Raw genomic sequence first — 21,169 nt, 5'->3', positions numbered from 1 at the left:
CTCTGCACCATTAGGTAACAAAACAGCCTATGCACCATTCTAAATGTAAAAGGTCGCCGTAGAAATACTGCCGGCCATATTAAGATATGTACACAACATTTCATCGTACTATACAACAACAACAACCGCTTGGTTAGTTGTCTCTTCCTCGGTTCCTCCTATGGTGAGCTCGTTGCTTGCTTCGTCTGTACGCATTGGAACTCTTTGCAGCTAGCTTAGCCAGTTCTACGGTCAAATCAAGACACGAGAGGTCGTGGCCATGGGTTGCTTCTTCCGCGCGTACATGCTGGCCATCGCCAACGCCGTCTGCATCGGCGGCACGGTCATGATCGTCTACGCGTTCGTCAACCTGGCGCGGAAGCCCCACAGCAAGGTGTCCATCGTCGAGGCCTCCGTCTTCCTCCTCTGCTGGGTTAGCGTCACGGCCGGCGTGTACACGGCCTTCTGCGCCGACCTCTTCCAGCTGTCGGCGCTGAGTCGGTGCCTGGCCTGCATCCCCGGGGCAATCCGTGGCGCGGGCCGGCTTCTCTGCCTGCCGTGGCGGTGCGCGCGCGCCCGCCGAAGCGGCGGCGGCGGTGCTCTGCCGCAGTATCTGGATCAGACACCGAGCCACATGCCCGTGCTGGCCCGGGAGCCGCCGGTGCATGGCGGCGCGCGAGCGGTGACGGCGAATGACATCCCGGCTTACGAGCAGCCGGAGGGCGGCGGCGGGTCCGAGTGCACGATTTGCCTCGGGGAGGTGGAGAAGGGGGACGCGGTGAAGCGGATGCCGGTGTGCCTGCACATGTTCCACCAGCAATGCGTCGATCCGTGGTTGCACGAGCACTCGACATGCCCGGTGTGCCGGTGCAACATCTTCGCGCCGTTGCCGGCCGAAATGCAGATGGTATGACCGTATTCGTATGAGTGACGGTTGTGAACGAGATTAAGTGAGCGTAGAGAACTAAAGACGTGTACATATTTTTTTGAAATACGCACGAGTGTGTGTATCATACATTAAAGAAGCAAGATGGGGTAAAGAGCCTCGTCCACGAGTGTCTTGTACTCCTTCCGTTTTTATTTACTCTGCATATTAGAGTTGACTAAAGTCAAACTTTGTAAAATTTGATCAAGTTTATAAAAAACAATATAGACATTTATCATAATAAATCTATATGATGTGAAAGTACATTTAATAATAAATCTAATGTTATTGATTTGTTATTGTATATCTTAATATTTTTATATATAAACTTGGTTAAAGTTTGTAAAGTTTGACTTTGACCAAAGCTAATATGCGAACTAAAAAAACGGAGGGAGTATGTGATTACATGGGTTACACAAGGCACTCCAACCACGGTAAACGCTAACTAGCTAATTACCTATCTCCGACTACCCACCTAGTCAAGCAACAAAAAAAGGTTCCAAGATCCCGCTTGTTCCGTACCGCCGCCTTCCATGCCCGTCCCTCGCTCATCACCCTGCCAAGCACGTCATTGGCCGAAGGCGCCACACCATCGAAAACCACCGCGTTCCGATGCTTCCACAACTCCCGCATCACGAGCGAGAGAATTGTTCGTGTATCCCTCCCTCCGTGGCATGTCGTGGTGCATGAGTTGCACTAGTCCACCAAGGTTCGGTCGGCCGTTGGAGCGGCGCCAAGCATGCCCAAGGCCGAAAGAACTCTATGCCAAACCGTACGCGCGAGGACACACTCGATGAGGATGTGATTTAACGTCTTCGCCCCTTGATCGCATAGCGGGCAAGAAGCCTGGTGGGGGAGCCCGTGCCGAGCTAGGCGGTCCGAGATCCAGCGTCTGTTTCGACCTGCAAGCCAAGCAAAGAAGCGGCACTACCGCGGTGCTCTAGATTTCCATGCCATGTCCGCGTATGGGGCGACCTCCATGCCCCAAAATTTGGCCGCGTAGGCTGAGCGCGTTGAGTAGGCGCCGTTTTCCTCCCAGGCCCACCTTGTCGAATCCTCCACAGTGGAATCGAGATCGATGGCCTCCGTTCTTTCCCAGAGATCAAAGACCTCCAGGAGCAGTGTCTGATCGATGTTAGGGCCCACGCCGTTGGTCCAGGTCCCATTGTGCAGCGCGTCTGTTGCATGTTCCTTTGTGTACCCGATGGTATAGGCCGGGGGCTATATCTTGTACCCGGAGTCCCTGCATCCATCGATCCTCCCAGAACAACGTTGAACGGCCATTGCCCAGTTGTGTCACCGTTGCTACCTGGAAGATGTGTCGAGCCTCGCTGGGGATCTGTTTGTCAAAACCAGCCCAAGGCCTAGTGGTGTCCATGCGTTGTAGCCACGGCCATCGGGCCTGAAGAGCAAGGTTCAGCCATGGTAGATCGGGGATGCCTAAACCTCCTGCCCATGTTGGTGTGCATATCGATCTCCAGGCTACTGCACACAGCCCACCATTTGCCTCGTCCTTTCCACACCATAGAAATTCCCTGCGGATCTTAGCTATGGCCTTGAGCGTCTTGGGCGGTATGTTGAGCGCGAGCATTGCATGCAAAGGTATGGCGCGAAGGACCGTCTTGATGAGCAGCAATCGACTGCTTTTGCGCAGGGTTTCCCCCTTCTAGTGCGGCAGCCTACTGGCTACCTGTTGCACCAGATCATGCAGCTAGGCCGCCGTTAGTTTGCGAACACACAATGGCAGGCCGAGGTACTTACAGGGAAAGGATCCGATCGGGCAGCCCAGGACCGTCGAGATTGTCATGGTCTGGTCATCAGAGCATCTAATTGGCACGGCCATGGTCTTGGCCAGGTTTACTCGTAGCCCTGACGCCTGTACGAAGGTGCTTAGAATATCCAGGCATAGTTGCAGCTCACCTTCCTCCGGTTTGAGGAAAATCATAACTTCATAAGCGAAGATGGACATCCGCTGATGTAGGCCAGTGTGTGCTAGGGGGGCGAAGAGGCCCCTCGGATGCCACCGTGAACAGTCGATGTAGAGGCTCTGCCCTGTCTGAATCCCATGCGGTTCAAGATTGGTGATCCCGGCACCCCATTGAAAAGAACCCTAGTTGAGGAAGTAGATAATAGGCCCACGATCCAAGAGATCCAACATGGCCCAAAGCCCATGCTCATAAGAACCTCAACTGTGAACGGCCATTGGACTGTGTCGAAAGCCTTTGAGTTGTCAAGCTTGATCATGACAGAAGCATTCCTGAGGGCATGTAGCTTCTTAGCCATACACTGCACAAGCATGAAATTATCATGTATCGATCGTCCACGCACAAACGCGCTCTGGTGGATCCCTACAAGCCACGTCAAGTCCCCAGATAGCCTCACCGAGAGGACCTTGTTAAAGATTTTGACGGCTCCAAGGACCAAGCTCACCGGACGGAAATCGCATACACTAGTAGAAAACAGGGCTATGGTCCAGGCCGGCTCAGCCCATTAGTCCCGGTTCAGTCTAGAACCGGGACCAATGTGGGCATTGGTCCCGGTTCGTGAGCCCAGGGGGCCGGCCGGGCCACGTGGGCCATTGGTCCCGGTTCGTCTGGACCTTTTGGTCTCGGTTGGTGGGACGAACCGGGACCAATGGGCCTCGCTCCTGGCCCACCACCATTGGTCCCGGTTGGTGGCTTGAACCGGGACCAAAGACTTCCCTTTAGTCCCGGTTCATGTCATCAACCGGAACCAATGAGGTGCCTATATATACCCCCTCGCGCAAGAGCAGAGCACAGTGCTCTGTTTTTTCTGGCCGAGGGGGAGAGGGCTTTGTGGTGCTCTAGCTCACCTCCTATGCACATGAGGTGTTCGATGGAATGCCCGAGCCACACTACTTAAGCTTTCTCCTCCCGATGATGATGAACTTCTATTAATTTGGACACTTAATTATATATAATGCACGCAGATGAACCGGCAATGGATGTACGGTGACAGACACACCCGCGAGTACATTAAGGGCGTGCATGAGTTTCTCGATGCGGCTGAGGCAAACAAGCAGAATGGTTTTATGTGTTGTCCATGCACTGAATGTGGGAATACGAGGTCTTACTCTAACCGGAAAATCCTTCACTCCCACCTGCTTTACAAGGGTTTCATGCCACACTATAATGTTTGGACGAGGCACGGAGAAATAGGGGTTATGATGGAAGACGGCGAAGAAGAAGAGTACGATGACAACTATGTGCCCCCTGAATACGGTGATGCTGCAACGGGGGGAGCTGGTGAAGATCAAGAGGAACCAGACGATGTGCCCAATGATGCTGCCACGGGTGAAGCTACTGAAGATCAAGAGGAACCAGACGATGTGCCCGATGATGATGATCTCCGCCGGGTCATTGTCGATGCAAGGACGCAATGCATTAGTCAAAAGGAGAAGCTGAAGTTCGATGGCATGTTAGAGGATCACAAAAAAGGGTTATACTCCAATTGCGAAGATGGCAACACAAAGCTCGGTACCGTACTGGAATTGCTGCAGTGGAAGGCAGAGAATGCTGTGGCTGACAAAGGATTTGAAAAGCTACTGAAAATATTGAAGAAGAAGCTTCCAAAGGATAACGAATTGCCCGACAGTACATACGCAGCAAAGAAGGTCGTATGCCCTCTAGGATTGGAGGTGGAGAAGATACATGCATGCCCTAATGACTGCATCCTCTACCGCGGTGCATACAAGGATCTGAACGCATGCCCGGTATGCGGTGCGTTGCGGTATAAGATCAGACGAGATGACCCTGGTGATGTTGACGGCGAGCCCCTCAGGAAGAGGGTTCCTGCGAAGGTGATGTGGTATGCTCCTATAATACCACGGTTGAAACGTCTGTTCAGAAACGAAGAGCATGCCAAGTTGATGCGATGGCACAGTGAGAACCGAAAGAAAGATGGGAAGTTGAGAGCACCCGCTGACGGGTCGCAGTGGAGAAAAATCGAGAGGAAGTACTGGGATGAGTTTGCAAAGGACCCAAGGAATGTATGGTTTGCTTTAAGCGCGGATGGCATTAATCCTTTCGGGGAGCAGAGCAGCAATCACAGCACCTGGCCCGTGACTCTATGTATGTATAACCTTCCTCCTTGGATGTGCATGAAGCGGAAGTTCATTATGATGCCAGTTCTCATCCAAGGCCCTAAGCAACCCGGCAACGAAATTGATGTGTACCTAAGGCCATTAGTTGAAGAACTTTTATAGCTGTGGAATGGAAACGGTGTACGTACGTGGGATGAGCACAGACAGGAGGAATTTAACCTTAAGGCGTTGCTGTTCGTGACCATCAACGATTGGCCCGCTCTCAGTAACCTTTCAGGACAGACAAACAAAGGATACCACGCATGCACGCACTGTTTAGATGACACTGAAAGTATATACCTGGACAAATGCAGGAAGAATGTGTACCTGAGCCATCATCGATTTCTTCCGACCAACCATCAATGTCGAAAGAAAGGCAAGCATTTCAAAGGCGAGGCAGATCACCGGAAGAAGCCCGCCATGCGCACCGGTGATCACGGGCTTGCTATGGTCAATGATTTACACTACGTAATCTTTGGAAAGGGTCCCAGTGGACTAGCTGTTCCGAATGACGCTGAGGGACACACACCCATGTGGAAGAAGAAATCTATATTTTGGGACCTACCCTACTGGAAAGACCTAGAGGTCCGCTCCTCAATCGACGTGATGCACGTGACAAAGAACCTTTGCGTGAACCTGCTAGGCTTCTTGGGCGTGTATGGGAAGACAAAAGATACACCTGAGGCACGAGAGGACCTGCAACATTTGCACGAAAAAGACGGCATGCCTCCGAAGCAGTATAAAGGTCCTGCCAGCTACGCTCTTACAAAAGAAGAGAAAGAAATCTTCTTTGAATGCCTGCTCAGTATGAAGGTCACGACTGGCTTCTCGTCGAATATAAAGGGAATAATAAATATGCCAGAGAAAAAGTTTCAGAACCTAAAGTCTCATGACTGCCACGTGATTATGACGCAACTGCTTCCGGTTGCATTGAGGGGGCTTCTACCGGAAAACGTCCGATTAGCCATTGTGAAGCTATGTGCATTCCTCAATGCAATCTCTCAGAAGGTGATCGATCCAGAAATCGTACCAAGGCTAAGGAGTGGTGTGGCGCAATGTCTTGTCAGTTTCGAGCTGGTGTTCCCACCATCCTTCTTCAATATCATGACGCACGTCCTAGTTCATCTAGTCGACGAGATTGTCATCCTGGGGCCCGTATTTCTACACAATATGTTCCCCTTTGAGAGGTTCATGGGAGTCCTAAAGAAATATGTCCGTAACCGCGCTAGGCCAGAAGGAAGCATCTCCATGGGCCATCAAACAGAGGATGTTATCGGGTTTTGTGTTGACTTCATTCCTGGCCTTAACAAGATAGGTCTCCCTAAATCGCGGTATGAGGGGAGACTGACTGGAAAAGGCACTCTTGGAAGAGACTCAATAATATGCAGGGACGGATATTCTTGGTCTCAAGCACACTACACAGTTCTACAAAACTCTACCTTGGTGACCCCGTATGTCGATGAACACAAGAACAGTCTGCGCTCCAAACACCCGGAGCAGTGCGACGACTGGATTACATGTGAACACATCAGGACTTTCAGCAGTTGGTTGGAAACACGTCTTAGAGGTGACAACACTGTTTGTGATGAGTTGTACTTGTTGTCAAGGGGACCATCTTTGACTGTATTGACTTACAAAGGATACGAGATAAATGGAAATACATTTTACACGATCGCCCAAGATCAAAAGAGCACCAACCAAAATAGCGGTGTCCGCTTTGATGCAGCAACCGAGAGCGGAAAGGACACATATTATGGTTACATAGTGGACATATGGGAACTTGACTACGGACCTGATTTTAAGGTCCCTTTATTTAAGTGCAAATGGGTCAATCTGTTAGGCGGCGGGGTACAGGTAGACCCACAGTACGGAATGACAACAGTGGATCTGAAAAATCTTGGGTACACTGACGAACCATTCATCCTAGCCAATGATGTGGCACAGGTTATCTATATGAAGGACATGTCTACCAAATCGAGAAAAAGAAAAGATAAGGAAGCGAATACATCATACGATGAGCCAAAGCGCCACATAGTTCTTTCAGGAAAAAGGGACATCCTGGGAGTGGACGGCAAGACAGACATGTCTAAAGATTATGAAAAGTTTCATGAAATTCCTCCCTTCAATGTCAAGGCTGACCCAAGCATCCCGATAAACAATAAAGATTATCCATGGTTACGGTGCAATAAGCAAATGACACAAGGGAAGAAAAAGTGAAGACTTTCTCCCGCAACTATTATGATGATACCATGCCAAATTTGTAACAGACGAACATGCTACTATTGTCCGTTTTGTACATGCACATGCTATGTGGGTGAAATTATGATACCATCCCAACTTTCAACTTTTTCAGAGTTCATTTGAAATGCTTTCATGTCTTATGGTTCGAAACTTTGATACTTCGAAAGTGATTGTCCATTTTGTACACGAAGTGCATCAAGTTTTTGTCGTAACCCTTTCTACTTTTTGGAACATGCTATGTGAGTGAAATGATGATACCATGCCAACTTTCAACCTTTTCAGAGTTCATTTTGAAATGCTTTCCAATTTCAGAGTCATTTAGCTCAAATAATGAATTAATAGCAAACAGAATGAACTACAAAACTTTTATGAAAATAAAAACAATCAATTAAAATATTATGTTATGATCAACTAAAATAAAACTATAATATTCTTCAATAGCAAAAAGAATATAATTTTTGTGATCTAAAATCAAACTATAAGTATTTAATTGTAAGTATAAATAAAAAATAAATAGCAAAGAAGAAAAAAAATTCTATTTTTATAGTAAAGTTATTCATAAACTAGTGATTCACACAAATTTTTAAAAATTCAAATTTAAACTATTCAAAATTTAAAACTAACGGCACTAACAGAAAGTTTATAATTTTTGTGACCTAAAAGCAAAAAGAAATCACTAAAAAACTGTAAGAATTTAGTTGTAAGTAGAAATAAAAAATAAATAGAAAAAAAATCTATTTTTATAGTAAAGTTATTCATAAACTAGTGATTCACACAAATTTTTAAAAATTCAAATTTAAACTATTCAAAATTTAAAACTAATGGCACTAACAGAAAGTTTATAATTTTTGTGACCTAAAAGCAAAAAGAAATCACTAAAAAACTGTATGTATTTAGTTGTAAGTAGAAATAAAAAAATAAAAAAATAAAAAAATGTAGAAATAAAAAAGAAAAAACCAAAAAAAATGCCTCCTACTGGGCCTCCACGGCCTGAATACGACTAGAAACCCTACATGGGCCAGGATTCAGGCCCGTAGAAGGCCCAATAGGCCCAAAGGCAGTAGCAAGTTTAGGCCCGAAAGCCTACATTAGAGAGGAGCTCGAATGGGGGTGCACACCAGCGCTTATAAACCAGTGCCGGCGCCCTTCAGCTAGCGATGTGGGACTAAACTTTTGGGCGCGGGGCAGCACAACGCCATTGGTCCCGGTTCGTGTCACCAACCGGGACTAAAAGGAGCATTAGTCCCGGGTCATAGCACGAACCGTGACCATTGCCCCCCTTTAGTCCCGGTTGATGCCACCAACCGGGACCAATGGCCTTCGCTTCCCGCCCTTTCGGCTGCTGAAAATTGGCCTTTGGTCCCGGTTCGTCTCACCAACCGGGACTAAAAGGAGCATTAGTCCCGGGTCATAGCATGAACCGGGACCATTGCTCTGGCTATATAAGCCAACACTTGTGAAATTTTGGCCAACCGCCTCCCATTCGCCCCGACACCCCCCAGGCCGTTCGTCGTCGTCGTCGCCGCCCCGATCCCGTCGTCGCCCCGCCCCGCCGTCGCCCCGCCCCGCCCGCCGTCGCCCCGCCCCGCCCCGTCGCCGCCCCGAGCCCGCCGCCGTCGCCCCGCCCCGTCGCCGCCCCGATCCCGTCGCCGCCCCGATCCCGTCGCCGCCCCGAGCCCGTGGCCGCCCCGCCCCGTCGTCGCCCCGCGCCGGCGCCGGCCCTTTAGGTTGATGATGTTGATGATATGATGATATGATGATGTTTTTTTTCTGTTGATGATATGATGATGTTTTTTTTTCTGTTGATGATATGATGATGTTTTTTTTCATATATGCATTTTTTCATATATGTATTAATTTTTAAGTTGTTAGTAGATATCGATTTTAGGTTAGTGCATTTTATCACTGATTTTAGGTTAGTTGAGCCTCTTTAGTGCATTTTATGTTTGTTGCATTTTAGGTTAGTGCATTTTATGTTAGTGGAGAGGAAATAGTAAAATAAGGAAAAGGAAAATAAGTAGAGAAAGAAGGAGAGAAGAAGGAGAAGATGAGGAGAGGAAGAAAAGGAAGAGGAGAAGAAGAAAGGAATAGAGGAGAAGAAGAAAAAATAGAAATTTTTTTCTATTTTTTCTTCTTCTCCTCTATTCCTTTCTTCTTCTCGTCTTTTTTTTTCTTCTTTTTTTCTTTGATCTTCTCCCCCTCCCGATAGGAAAGTTTTATATATGCAAAAATTACAATTTTAGAAAAAGAAGGATAGGAAAGAAGAAAATAAGAAGAGGTAAGAAAGAAGAAGAGGAGAGGAAAAGAAGAGGTGAAATAAATAAGAAGAAGAAAAAAGAAGAAAAAGAAGAGGAGAAGGAAGAAAGGAATAGTGGGGCGAGGGTCGGGAACTAGGGTAGAGGGTCGAGGGTTCCAGTAGGGTCGTCTAGGGGTCGAGGGGTCGAGGATCGCCGAGGGGTGGAGAGAGGTTTCCTAGTGTCAAAGTATTGAAGAAATCCATGCCTTCATCATTAGCCGGAAGTAACCAGGGCGTGTTGGTACGAAGTTCTGCAAAGTTGTTCTGGAATGGAGTCCCGGATAGAATAATCCGCCTTTTGGTACGAATTCAGCAAAGGCCTTCCAAATAGCGATATTCGGAAGGCTCTTGCTGAACTTTGTACCAAAAAGCGAATTATCCTATCTGGGACTCCGTTCCAGAACAACTTTGAAGAGCTTCGTACCATCATGCACATGTTACTTTCGCCTAATGATGAAGACATGGTTTTGTTGAATCCTTTGACACTAGGCAACCTCCCGACCCCTCGGCGATCCTCTCGAACATGAGAGGAAGAAGAGGGTCGTCTAGGGGTCGAGGGTTCCAGGGTCGTCTAGGGTTCGAGGGGTCGAGGATCGCCGAGGGGTCGAGAGAGGTTTCCTAGTGTCAAAGTATTGAAGAAATCCATGCCTTCATCATTAGCCGGAAGTAACCAGGGCATGTTGGTACGAAGTTCTGCAAAGTTGTTCTGGAATGGAGTCCCGGATAGAATAATCCACCTTTTGGTACGAATTCAGCAAAGGCCTTCCAAATAGCGATATTCAGAAGGCTCTTGCTGAACTTTGTACCAAAAAGCGAATTATCCTATCTGAACTTTGTGCCTAATGATGAAGACATGGTTTTGTTGAATCCTTTGACACTAGGCAACCTCCCGACCCCTCGGCGATCCTCTCCAACATGAGAGGAAGAAGAGGGTCGTCTAGGGGTCGAGGGTTCGAGGGTTCTTCTCCTCTATTATTTCTTCTCCTCTTTTTTTCTTCTTCTTCTTCCTCTTTTTTTATCGGGAACGAGGGTCGTCGAGGGACATAGATGTAGTGTCATCGTTGTTGATATATACCCCCTCCCGATAGCTTACTATGATTAGGTAGCTAGTTCTACGTTTGGCACTAATATATCCATCTGTCATGTTTGAATAATAATTGCCATGTTGTAAATATTTGTAGAAACTATGGACACCGCCCTAGACGAAGCAACAAAAGAAGCGTTGTTGAGGGACATAATCGCAGAAGGAAGTGATGCCATCTCGTTGTTTCTCAACGAAACCGATGGTCTGGAAGGAGAGGGTGAACAAGCTGGCTACGGTGACCTAATGCCGGTGCAAGAAGAAGAACATGAGGACGGCTCCGGTGACCGAACCGAGTACGGCCAGGTATATATATTAGTTAAGCCTATGCTGACTAGCTGATTGATGCATTCATTGTTTTGGTATGTACACATATTAGTTAAGTCTTTGTTCTTTTTCTAGCCCTCCGGATCGAGCACAACTTCGGTAAAGAGACGAGGCCCGAAGAAAAAGTTGAGCTCAGATGAAAAGTTTGAGATCATAGCAATCGCGCCCCACGGCCAACCTATTGAACCCCTCCGGACAAAGAGCACATTTGTTGCTCAGTGCGGGGTTCTGGTTAGGGACAAGATCCCGATAAGCATCCAGCAATGGTTTAAGCCAGTTACAGAAGACCTTGAGGTCTCTTATGTCAATGATATGGAGAAAAATGATCTTTGGACTGAGCTGAAGTCAAATTTCACCCTACCGCCTGAGGATAATCCAGAGAACCCAGTTAAAGAGAAATTAATCAAGTCTTTTGCTCTGAAGAGGATGGCAGAACTATTCAGGAGGTGGAAGAAAGAGCTGAATAAGTTTGTCGAAAATAATGAGACACCAGAATTCAAGGGCAGATATGAGAAGATCAGAGATCACTGGCCCGCATTTGTGGCCCACAAGACATCGGAAAAGAGTCAGAAGATGTCGGCGACAAACAAGCAAAATGCTGCGAAGAAGAAGCTTCACCATCGCACAGGGTCAGGTGGCTACCTCGTAGCCCGGCCTAAGTGGTCCAAGACTAAGAATGATCTGGTTCATAAAGGGATCGAACCAGAGACAATTAACTGGCCAGACCGTTGCCAGACTTGGTTCTTCGGGGCTGGCGGAACCCTGGACCCTGTAACAGGGAAGTGCATTTGGACGAACGATCAAATGGACATAACAGTTAGTAAGCTTAAGCAGTATATCGAAGCAGCGCAGGAAGGGACGTTCTTTCTAGACAGAGAGAACGACGAGCTCACAATGGCCCTCGGGAATCCTGAGCACCCTGGACGGACACGAGGCACGCCAGGCTCCATTCCGTGGAAGGTTGGGTTTCCGGACGCAGGCGGTTACAAATCCCATGAGAGGAGGAAAAAAGTGCAGCAGACCCAAATGCAGGCGCTGCAAGTAAGGGTAGACGCGATAGAGGAACGAGAAGCAAATCGCAGCAAACATACTGCCGAAGCCTCCCCCGAAGCTACCCCGCCATCTCAGCGCAGAAGCAGCGTGGCTTCCACCGAGCTACTTCAGCCGGAGCATGCCTTGACGGCTCCTGCCAGCTATCCCGTGGATGCTATAACGGAGTCTCAAAATTGCCAGCTTATGACGCAATGGATGAATTTGAAGGTCAAGGCGGCTGTTGGCTCTGTTTATCCTACTGAACCCGGCGCAACTTTTCACTGCCGGATGATTCCAGAAGGATATGCTAGGGTGATGGTGGATGAGATAACGGAGGGATTTGAGGACCTCCGGCTTGACCACCCTACCGGTGAAGGGGAGACTCGGCTGGGGTCTACTCTGAAGACTCCATGCCTATGGCGGAAGGAGCTCATCAATCTTCCGAACTGGACGCCACCGCCTCCTCCTCCTCCTCCGGCGAGTCAAGGCACTCCGCCTCCACCGCCTCCTCCTCCGGCAAGTGACGATCAGGGCCCTCGACCGGCTCCTTCTCTGGCGCGTGGCGGCACTCCGCCTCCTTCTCCGCCTGCGCCGATGCGCCCGAGCAGCCAGCCTCCTCCTTCTCCGCCTCGTCAGCAAGGGCGGAAGAGACCTGCCGCCGCTCCAGCTGCTCCGGCGCGTCGTAGTCCTTCTCCTCCGCCTCTTAAGCAAGTAAAGAAGACAACCGCTACGTCTGCTCGGTCGGCGTCTAGCAGTACAACCAGAGGCGGGAGGACATACAGATTCGGTCCTTCTCTGAAGACTCCAGAGAAGTTACCATATGAGAGGACCCTGGAGGAGAACGCCGAGATCGCGCGAGAAGAAGTGAGGAACTTCTTTGAAGGGGTGAAAGCAAAGAAACATCCACCTCCGGAGGAGAAGGTAGATCGGGTGAAAGTGAAGCGCACTCTGGCTGCCCTGACAAAACCACCGAAGTCTGATCCGCCGAAAGGAAACTATGACCGCATTATTGGAAAGGAATTTGCCGAAGCGGAGCGGTCAGGAAGTACTATCAGTGATCAAAGGCTGAAAGAATGACGAGCTGGGAAACAAATTGCCCAGCTCGGCGAACAAGCGAAGCAATCGTGCCCCCCGCTCAAGGTGCCTAGCCACAACGTCGCTAATGATCCGAGGATGGTGCCCGGTTATAGCAATCTTGCAGATTACCTGCCCGACGAAGTACATTATGAACCCATGGATGTGCAGATACAAAGATACGAGTACGGGAAGCCTCTCGTCAAAGATGAAAGATCTCTATCAACGATGATGCGAAGATTGCATGATTGGTACTTGAAAATCTGCAGAGACTCTGGGGGGAGGAGTACTTTGTATGTGAAAGTTAAAAAGGAGCATGACCTCGTTGGAATTGATCTGTTGCCTGTTCCATTTGAGGAGTTCTATCAGTTTTTCAATCAATTGGCCCTCGATAAAACAACGGTCGTCTGCTACTGTCTGTAAGTAGTACTACTTCTGTCATTAAGTTTCTCTATATAGCTTAGCTCTTTCATTGCATGTATTTATAATCATCCTCACTATATTATGCAGATTGAAGATCACCGAATTGAAGAAAAGACAAGTCGGTGATATTGGGTTCATTAACACATATCTCATAGATGCAACTCAGGTTAAACTTCATGCCGCAGCTACCGAGGCCAACTTGCTACGATCGCTCGTAATAAATCAAAACAAAGATATAATACTCTTTCCTTAAACTTCAGGTGAGTGTTACTATCTTGTGCGTATTCGGTTTCCCTTATATATTAGTCAAGGTTATAGTAATGTAATTGATGAGTTATGCATGTGTGTGCAGTTTCCACTATATTCTCCTAGAGATTAAGCTTGAGCAGGGAGTAGTAACCGTCTTAGACTCTAAACGAAAAGATCCCCAGGACTATGCAGACATGACTCAAATACTCCAGAAGTAAGTTAAATCGATCATTATCCACCATATCAGCAACTTTGTTCATTTCCTGATATCAAGTAATTGTTTTCTTTGTCCGGCAGGGTTTGGAGAAAATTCACCAAAACTGTTCCGGGACTGCCGAAGGAGCTGGAATTTAGACACCCGAAAGTAAGTACTATAGTAGCATGTTCCGCTCATCTCCTAGTGATTCAAGCGCTAGTTTCATCAATACCATTTAGCATTCTTGCTTATCAGTTTGATTGACCTCTATTTCTTGTAAAGTGGTTGTGGCAGGAACAAGGGAATGATTTCTGTGGATACTACATCTGCGAGTCCATACGCCACACGACCTGTGAGCGGGGCGGGTACTCTAACGAACAATATGAAGTACGTAAATAACAACATTCACAATTTTATTTTATTAACATCATTTGTGTTGAGTTTCATTCATTCATATATATATATATATATATATGTATTGACCCCCTTCTTCAAATTAGATGTTTCGGAAGCGGGATGAACTCCTAGCACCAGCTCGCATGCGAGCAATTCAAGAGGAATTGGCGGCATTCTTTCTTGACCACGTGATCCCTGAAGACGGAGAATTCTATGTGGACCCTGAGTCCGTATGATTATATTTGTAAGAGATAATTATTGTATATATGTAGCCGGTAGTGTCAGATAGATATACGAGAACTTGTTGTTCGACCAATCTCTCGGAGAAGGAGAGGTGGTCGATATCACTTCTCTCTGTATGCATATATGTTCATGAAGATCTTCTATTTCCTTCGTTTGCTTACTAGCTAGCCAGCATGTCTAGTCCTCTCTATACGTATGTATAGTACGTAGCATTGATCAAGCACGGACATAAGAGAGGACACTTCTCTCTATTAATTATAGCTAGCTAACACAATATATGAAACACCTAAATTAACCCCCCAAAACCCCCCAACCCCCCCCCCCTTTCAAAAAAAACAAAAACCCCAGCCACAGAAATGCTGACGCGTGGATGCCTATTGGTCCCGGTTGGTGCCACCAACCGGGACCAAAGGGTCTCCTGACTGGGCTCTGCGCACTGCCCACGTGGAGGGCCTTTAGTCCCGGTTCTGGATTGAACCGGGACTAAAGGGGGGAGGTATTAGTACCGACACTTTAGTCCCGATTCCGGAACCGGGACTAAAGGCCCTTACGAACCGGGACTATAGGCCCTTTTTCTACCAGTGATATTTCCTCGGCACCATCACACTTTGGGATGAGAGTGACAAGTGCCTTGTTGATGGCATGCAGCCCTCACATGTCTCCCCTAAAGAAGCAGTCCAGGGCCCTCATGAAATCTACCTGAATGATGTCCCAACAAGCTGCGTAGAATCAACCAGAGAAACCGTCCGGACCCGGGGCCTTGTCGCCGTGCATAGCTTTCACCACCTTTTCCACCTCCTTTGTCGAGAAAAGCACCTCCAGGTGTGCCATCACTAGTAGAAAAAGGGTCAAATGTTTAGCTCATTAGTCCCGGTTTGTATTTAAGCCGGCACTAATGTGACCAATAGTGCCAGTTCCAATGGATAGGCGGGCGGCGCTCATTAGTACCGGTTCGTGGCGAACCTTTAGTACCAGTTCGTGCCACGAACCGGTACTAAAGAGGTGGTGGCTCCAACCGGTACTAAAGTCCCCCCCTTTAGTACCGGTTAGAGCCACCAACTGGTACTAAAGGTGGTGGCCTTTAGTATGGGTGGGTGGCTTCAACCGGTACTAAAGACCCCCCCTTTAGTACCGGTTGGAGCCACCAACCGGTATTAAAAGGTGGTGCGCTGCCACCCAGAGTGCACAATGTTTAGTCCCACCTCGCTAGTTGAGAGGAGCTCGCACCGGTTTATAAGCCCCGCCGCGGCTACCGTGTCGAGCTCCTCTCTAAGCAGGCCTTTGTGGGCCTAATGCAAGTCTTCTGCCCCGTGGGGCCTACTGGGCCTACATCCTAGCTCAACTAGAGGTTGGGTTTCTAGTCGTATGCAGGCCGTGCCGGCCCAGTAGGCGGGCTGTTTTTGCTTCATTTCAAAAAAAATCAAAAAGAACCGGGACTAAAGATCCCCCAGGCCATGGCGTGCCTCGTGCCACGTGGTGGGCTTTTGGTCCCGGTTCTTGTTGAACTGGGACTAAAGGGGGGACCTTTAGTCCCCACTCTTTAGTGTCGGTTCCAGAACCGGTACTAAAGGTCCTTACAAACCGGTACTAAAAGTCGTTTTTCTACTAGTGCATGTCAAGCCTTGGCAGGCCAAGGGCATCCAGGTTGAGACTTGTAGCCCGCTAAGGCGCCAAGCCAAGGATTCCCTCATAATAGTGGTCTACGGCATCTGCGGTCTCTTCGTGGCCGGTGATGATGGTGGTATCAGTCTGTAGGCTCATGATAGCGTTGCACCGCCTCCTGTGTCCAGCATGTTTCCTAAAGACTTGCGCGGACGCGTCGCTGTCCTGCAACCATGATATCCTGGAGTGCTGACGGGCTATGGTTCGTTCCAGCGAGCAGAGGCCAAGTAGCTTTTGTTTGAGAGTTCTCCGTAGTGCCAACTCGTTTTCCGAAAGCGGTCGCAGTTCCATTGCCTCATCCAGACGTAGGATCAGCTCTAGGGCAATAGCGATTTGAATCTTGACGTTCCCAATCCACTTCTCACTCCAACTTTGTAAATCCTTGGCCGTGGCCTGATACGTCTCCGTCGTATCTACTTTTCCAAACACTTTTTCCCTTGTTTTGGACTCTAACTTGCATGATTTGAATGGAACTAACCCGGACTGACGCTGTCTTCAGCAGAATTGCCATGGTGTTATTTTTGTGCAGAAATAAAAGTTCTCGGAATGACCTGAAAATCAAAGGAGATTATTTTTGGAATATATAAAAATACTGGCGAAAGAATCAATGTCAGGGGCCCACACCCTGTCCACAAGGGTGGGGGCGCGCCTACCCCCTGGGCATGCCCCTGCCTCGTGGGCCCCCTGATGCTCCACCGACTTCCATCTTGACTCCATATATTCGTTTTCAGGGAGAAATAAATTAGGGAGAAGGATTCATCGCATTTTACGATATGGAGCCGCCGCCAAGCCCTAAACTCTCTCGGGAGGGCTGATCTGGAGTCCGTTCAGGGCTCTGGAGAGGGGAATTCATCGCCATTGTCATCATCAACCTTCCTCCATCACCAATTTCATGATGCTCACCGCCGTGCGTGAGTAATTCCATTGTAGGCTTGCTGGACGGTGATGGGTTGGATGAGATTTATCATGTAATCGAGTAAGTTTTGTTAGGGTTTGATCCCTAGTATCCACTTTGTTCTGAGATTGATGTTGCTATGACTTTGCTATGCTTAATGCTTGTCACTAGGGCCCGAGTGCCATGATTTCAGATATGAACCTATTATGTTTTCATGAATATATGTGAGTTCTTGATCCTATCTTGCAAGTCTATAGTCACCTATTATGTGTTATGATCCGTTAACCCCGAAGTGACAATAATCGGGATACTTACCGGTGATGACCGTAGTTTGAGGAGTTCTTGTATTCACTATGTGTTAATGCTTTGGTCCGGTCCTCTATTAAAAGGAGGCCTTAGTACCCTGCTGCCATGGGAGGGTAGGACAAAAGATGTCATGCAAGTTCTTTTCCATAAGCACGTATGACTATATTTGGAATACATGCCTACATTACATTGATGAACTGGAGCTAGTTATGTGTCACCCTATGTTATAACTGTTGCATGATTGATCGCATCCGACACAATTATCCATCACTGATCCATTGCCTACGAGATTTTCATATATTGTTCCTCGCTTATTTACTTTTCCGTTGTTACTGTTACAATCACTATAGAACCAAAAATATTACTTTTGCCACCGTTACCACTACTATCATATTACTTTGCTACTAAATACTTTACTGCAGATATTAAATTATCCAGGTGTGGTTGAATTGACAACTCAGCTGCTAATACTTGAGAATATTCTTTGGCTCCCCTTGTGTCGAATCAATACATTTGGGTTGAATACTCTACCCTCGAAAACTGTTGCGATCCCCTATACTTGTGGATTATCAAGTCTATTTTCTGGCGCCGTTGCCGGGGAGCATAGCTCTATTCTTTGAGTCACTTGGGATTATATCTGCTTATCACTATGAAGAACAAAGATCATAGAACCAAGATTTTTCCCTCAACTACGAGGGGAGGTAAGGAACTACCATCTAGCTCTACACTTGATTCACCTTCTGATTTGAGTGAACTTGCGACACCTACTCCTGCTATTCATTCTGATATGTCGCATGTTATTGATGATGCCACTTCTGCTTTGCATGATACTTATGATGAAACTACTTCTATGCTTGATACTACTGTGCCATTAGGTGAATTTCTTGATGTACAACTTGCTAGGGCTAGAGAGAATGAAATTATTGAATCTAATAATATTGATGAAAGTGATGATGAAGATTCTCCTCCTAGATATGAATTGCCTGTTGTGCCTGAGGGTTATGTTATGGATGAAGAAACTGCTAGAGACTTATTAGCTTGCAATGATAGATCTGATCTTAAGAAATCATTAGCTAAGCTTAAAGAAAAGTCTTTGAATTCTAGAATGAAATATGACCCTGCTTTTGCTACTTCACATATCTTTATTATTGATAAGGATTATGATTTCTGTGTCAATCCTGAGTTAATTACTTTGGTTGAATCTGATCCTTTTATGGTTATGAATCTGAAACTGTTGTGGCACATCTTACTAAATTAAATGATATAGCCACCCTGTTTACTCATGATGAGAAAACTCGCTACTACTTTATCCTTAAGCTATTTTCGTTCTCATTAAAGGGTGATGCTAAAACATGGTTTAATTATCTTGATCCTGGTTGTGTGCGTAGTCCCCAGGATATGATTTATTACTTCTCTCCTAAATATTTCCCGGTCATAAGAAACAAGCTGCTTTAAGGGAAATATATAATTTTGTGCAAATTGAAGAAGAGAGTCTCCACAAGCTTTGGGGAGGCTTCTCCAATTACTTAATGCTTTGGCTGATCATAGTCTCAGGAAAAATGAAATACTTGATATCTTTTATAATGGATTAACTGATGCTTCCAGAGATTACCTAGATAGTTGTGCTGGTTGTGTTTTCAGGAAAAGAACTGTTGATCAAGCTGAATTGTTATTGAATAATATGTTGACTAATGAAAATAATTGGAGACCTCCTAAACCATCCAAGAAAAAGGATGATGAGGATTTTGAGCGCTTTGCTGAAATGATTAGACCTATCTTTTTGCGTATGCGTTTGATTGATATGCTTAAAATGAACCCTTATGCTAAATACGTGAAGGATATTTTTACTAATAAAAGAAAGATACCGGAAGCTGAAATTTCCACCATGCTTGCCAATTATACTTTTAAGGGTGGAATACCAAAGAAACTTGGAGATCTAGGAGTACCAACTATACCATGCTCCATTAAAAGAAACTATGTTAAAACTGCTTTATGTGATCTTGGAGCAGGTGTTAGTGTTATGCCTCTCTCTTTATATCGTAGACTTGATTTGAATAAGTTCAAACCTACTGAAATATCTTTGCAAATGGCTGATAAATCAACTGCTATACCTGTCGGTATTTGTGAGGATGTGCCTGTTGTGGTTGCAAACGTTATTATTTTAATGGACTTTATTATTCTTGATACTCCCGAGGACGATAGTATGTCGATTATCCTGGGTAGACCCTTTTTGAATACTGCAGGGGCTGTTATTGATTGCAACAAAGGTAATGTCACTTTTCATGTTAATGGTAATGAGCATACGGTACACTTCCCGAGGAAACAACCTCAAGTCCACAATATCTATTCTATTGGAAAATTTTCAACAATTACTATTGGAGGTTTTGAATTTCCTCTTCCTACTGTCAAGAAGAAATACGATATTCTTATTGTTGGGGATGGGCATATCCCCGTTGAGGAAACCTAGTGTTATTCGAAAATTCTCCGGTTTCATGTTATTCAAAAAGAGTTTGTTAACAAGACTTGATCAACCTTGTTAGTGGATTCCTTTTGATGAGCATGAGATGGATGAATTTAGAAAACACAACCTTTTGTACCCTCTTTTTAATTTTTGTTATTTATATTAAATAAAGCAAAATTAATATTTTCTATCTGTTTTCTGAATTATCCATGCAATAAAAAAAATACCCCGAACATAAAAGTTCTCCAAATGCCCTGAAAATGTAATATGATTTTTTTCTAGAATATTTGAGGATTTTAGGCACTGAGAAGACACTAGGGGGGCTCACCACGTGCCCACGAGGGTGGAGGGCGCACCCACCCCCTGGGCGCGCCCCTGCCTCATGGACCCCACGTGGGTCCCCTCCACTTATCCTTGCACCCACACACTTCGTCTTGCTCCAGGAAAAATCACCCACCAGCTCAAACCCATGTTCTAGCTCATCTTGCTACCATTTTTGATCTCCTTTCTCAAAGCTCCATTCACAAAACTGCTTTGGGGGATTGTTCTTTGGTATGTGACTCCTCCAATGGTCCAATTAGTTTTTGTTCTAGTGCTTTATTTATTGCAAATTTTTGCTGCTTAGGTGACCCTGTTCTTGAGCTTGCATGTCAAATTTATGTGGTCAAAAGTAGTTTTAATACATGATATAGCCTTTAGGCACTTGTAGGGGTAGTTGCTATCAATCTTGTTGAGTTTGGTTCACTTTTATTTTAAGTTACTAAAAATTTTAGGAATTTTCAGAAAAAGATGGAGAGACTTTTGAGAGGCTCATCGAGCCGAAGCTCGAAGGATAAGCAAAGTGAAGAGAACAAGAAGCCCAAGTATAATCTCCCTCGTACTGCGGAGGTTCGGCCATGTGAATGGCCTTGTGATGAGTTCTTGAGAGAAGCCATGATTCATGAAGATTTTTATTATTTGGATGAGAATGCAGGCCTCACTGCCTTCCTCCACGACCAGCGTGAACAGTATCTCCTACTCACCAATATTTTTGTGCAAAATTTTCATTTCCATGCTAGGAGATCACCACCGTCGGTGGAATTTTATTTATATGATGAGCATAAGGAGATGTCACTATTTAATTTTTGCCGGGTCTGTAAGATACCCTTTGAGGGAAGCATAGAGGAACCACATCGTAATGATGTGGAGGGATTTATTGATACAATTGCTGTAGGGGAAACGAGGAAAGTTTCCAATGCAAGAATCACTAGCATACATTTTCCTGTTCTACGTTACTTTGCA

General features: G+C 46.4%; 1 protein-coding gene across 1 annotated transcript; it reads left to right on the top strand.

The window, feature by feature from the left end:
• Positions 1–259: 259 nt before the first annotated feature.
• LOC125542196 (probable E3 ubiquitin-protein ligase ATL45) lies at positions 260–892 on the top strand. The gene has a single exon (XM_048705150.1). The coding sequence runs from the start codon at positions 260–262 to the stop codon at positions 890–892; it is 633 nt and encodes a 210-aa protein (XP_048561107.1).
• Positions 893–21,169: the final 20,277 nt, after the last annotated feature.

This window comes from Triticum urartu, chromosome 3 (genome assembly GCF_003073215.2).
Source record: "Triticum urartu cultivar G1812 chromosome 3, Tu2.1, whole genome shotgun sequence".
In the NCBI taxonomy this organism is placed as follows: domain Eukaryota; kingdom Viridiplantae; phylum Streptophyta; class Magnoliopsida; order Poales; family Poaceae; genus Triticum; species Triticum urartu.
Note: the sequence above shows the minus strand (reverse complement) of the source record. Positions and strands in the feature narration are given on the sequence as shown.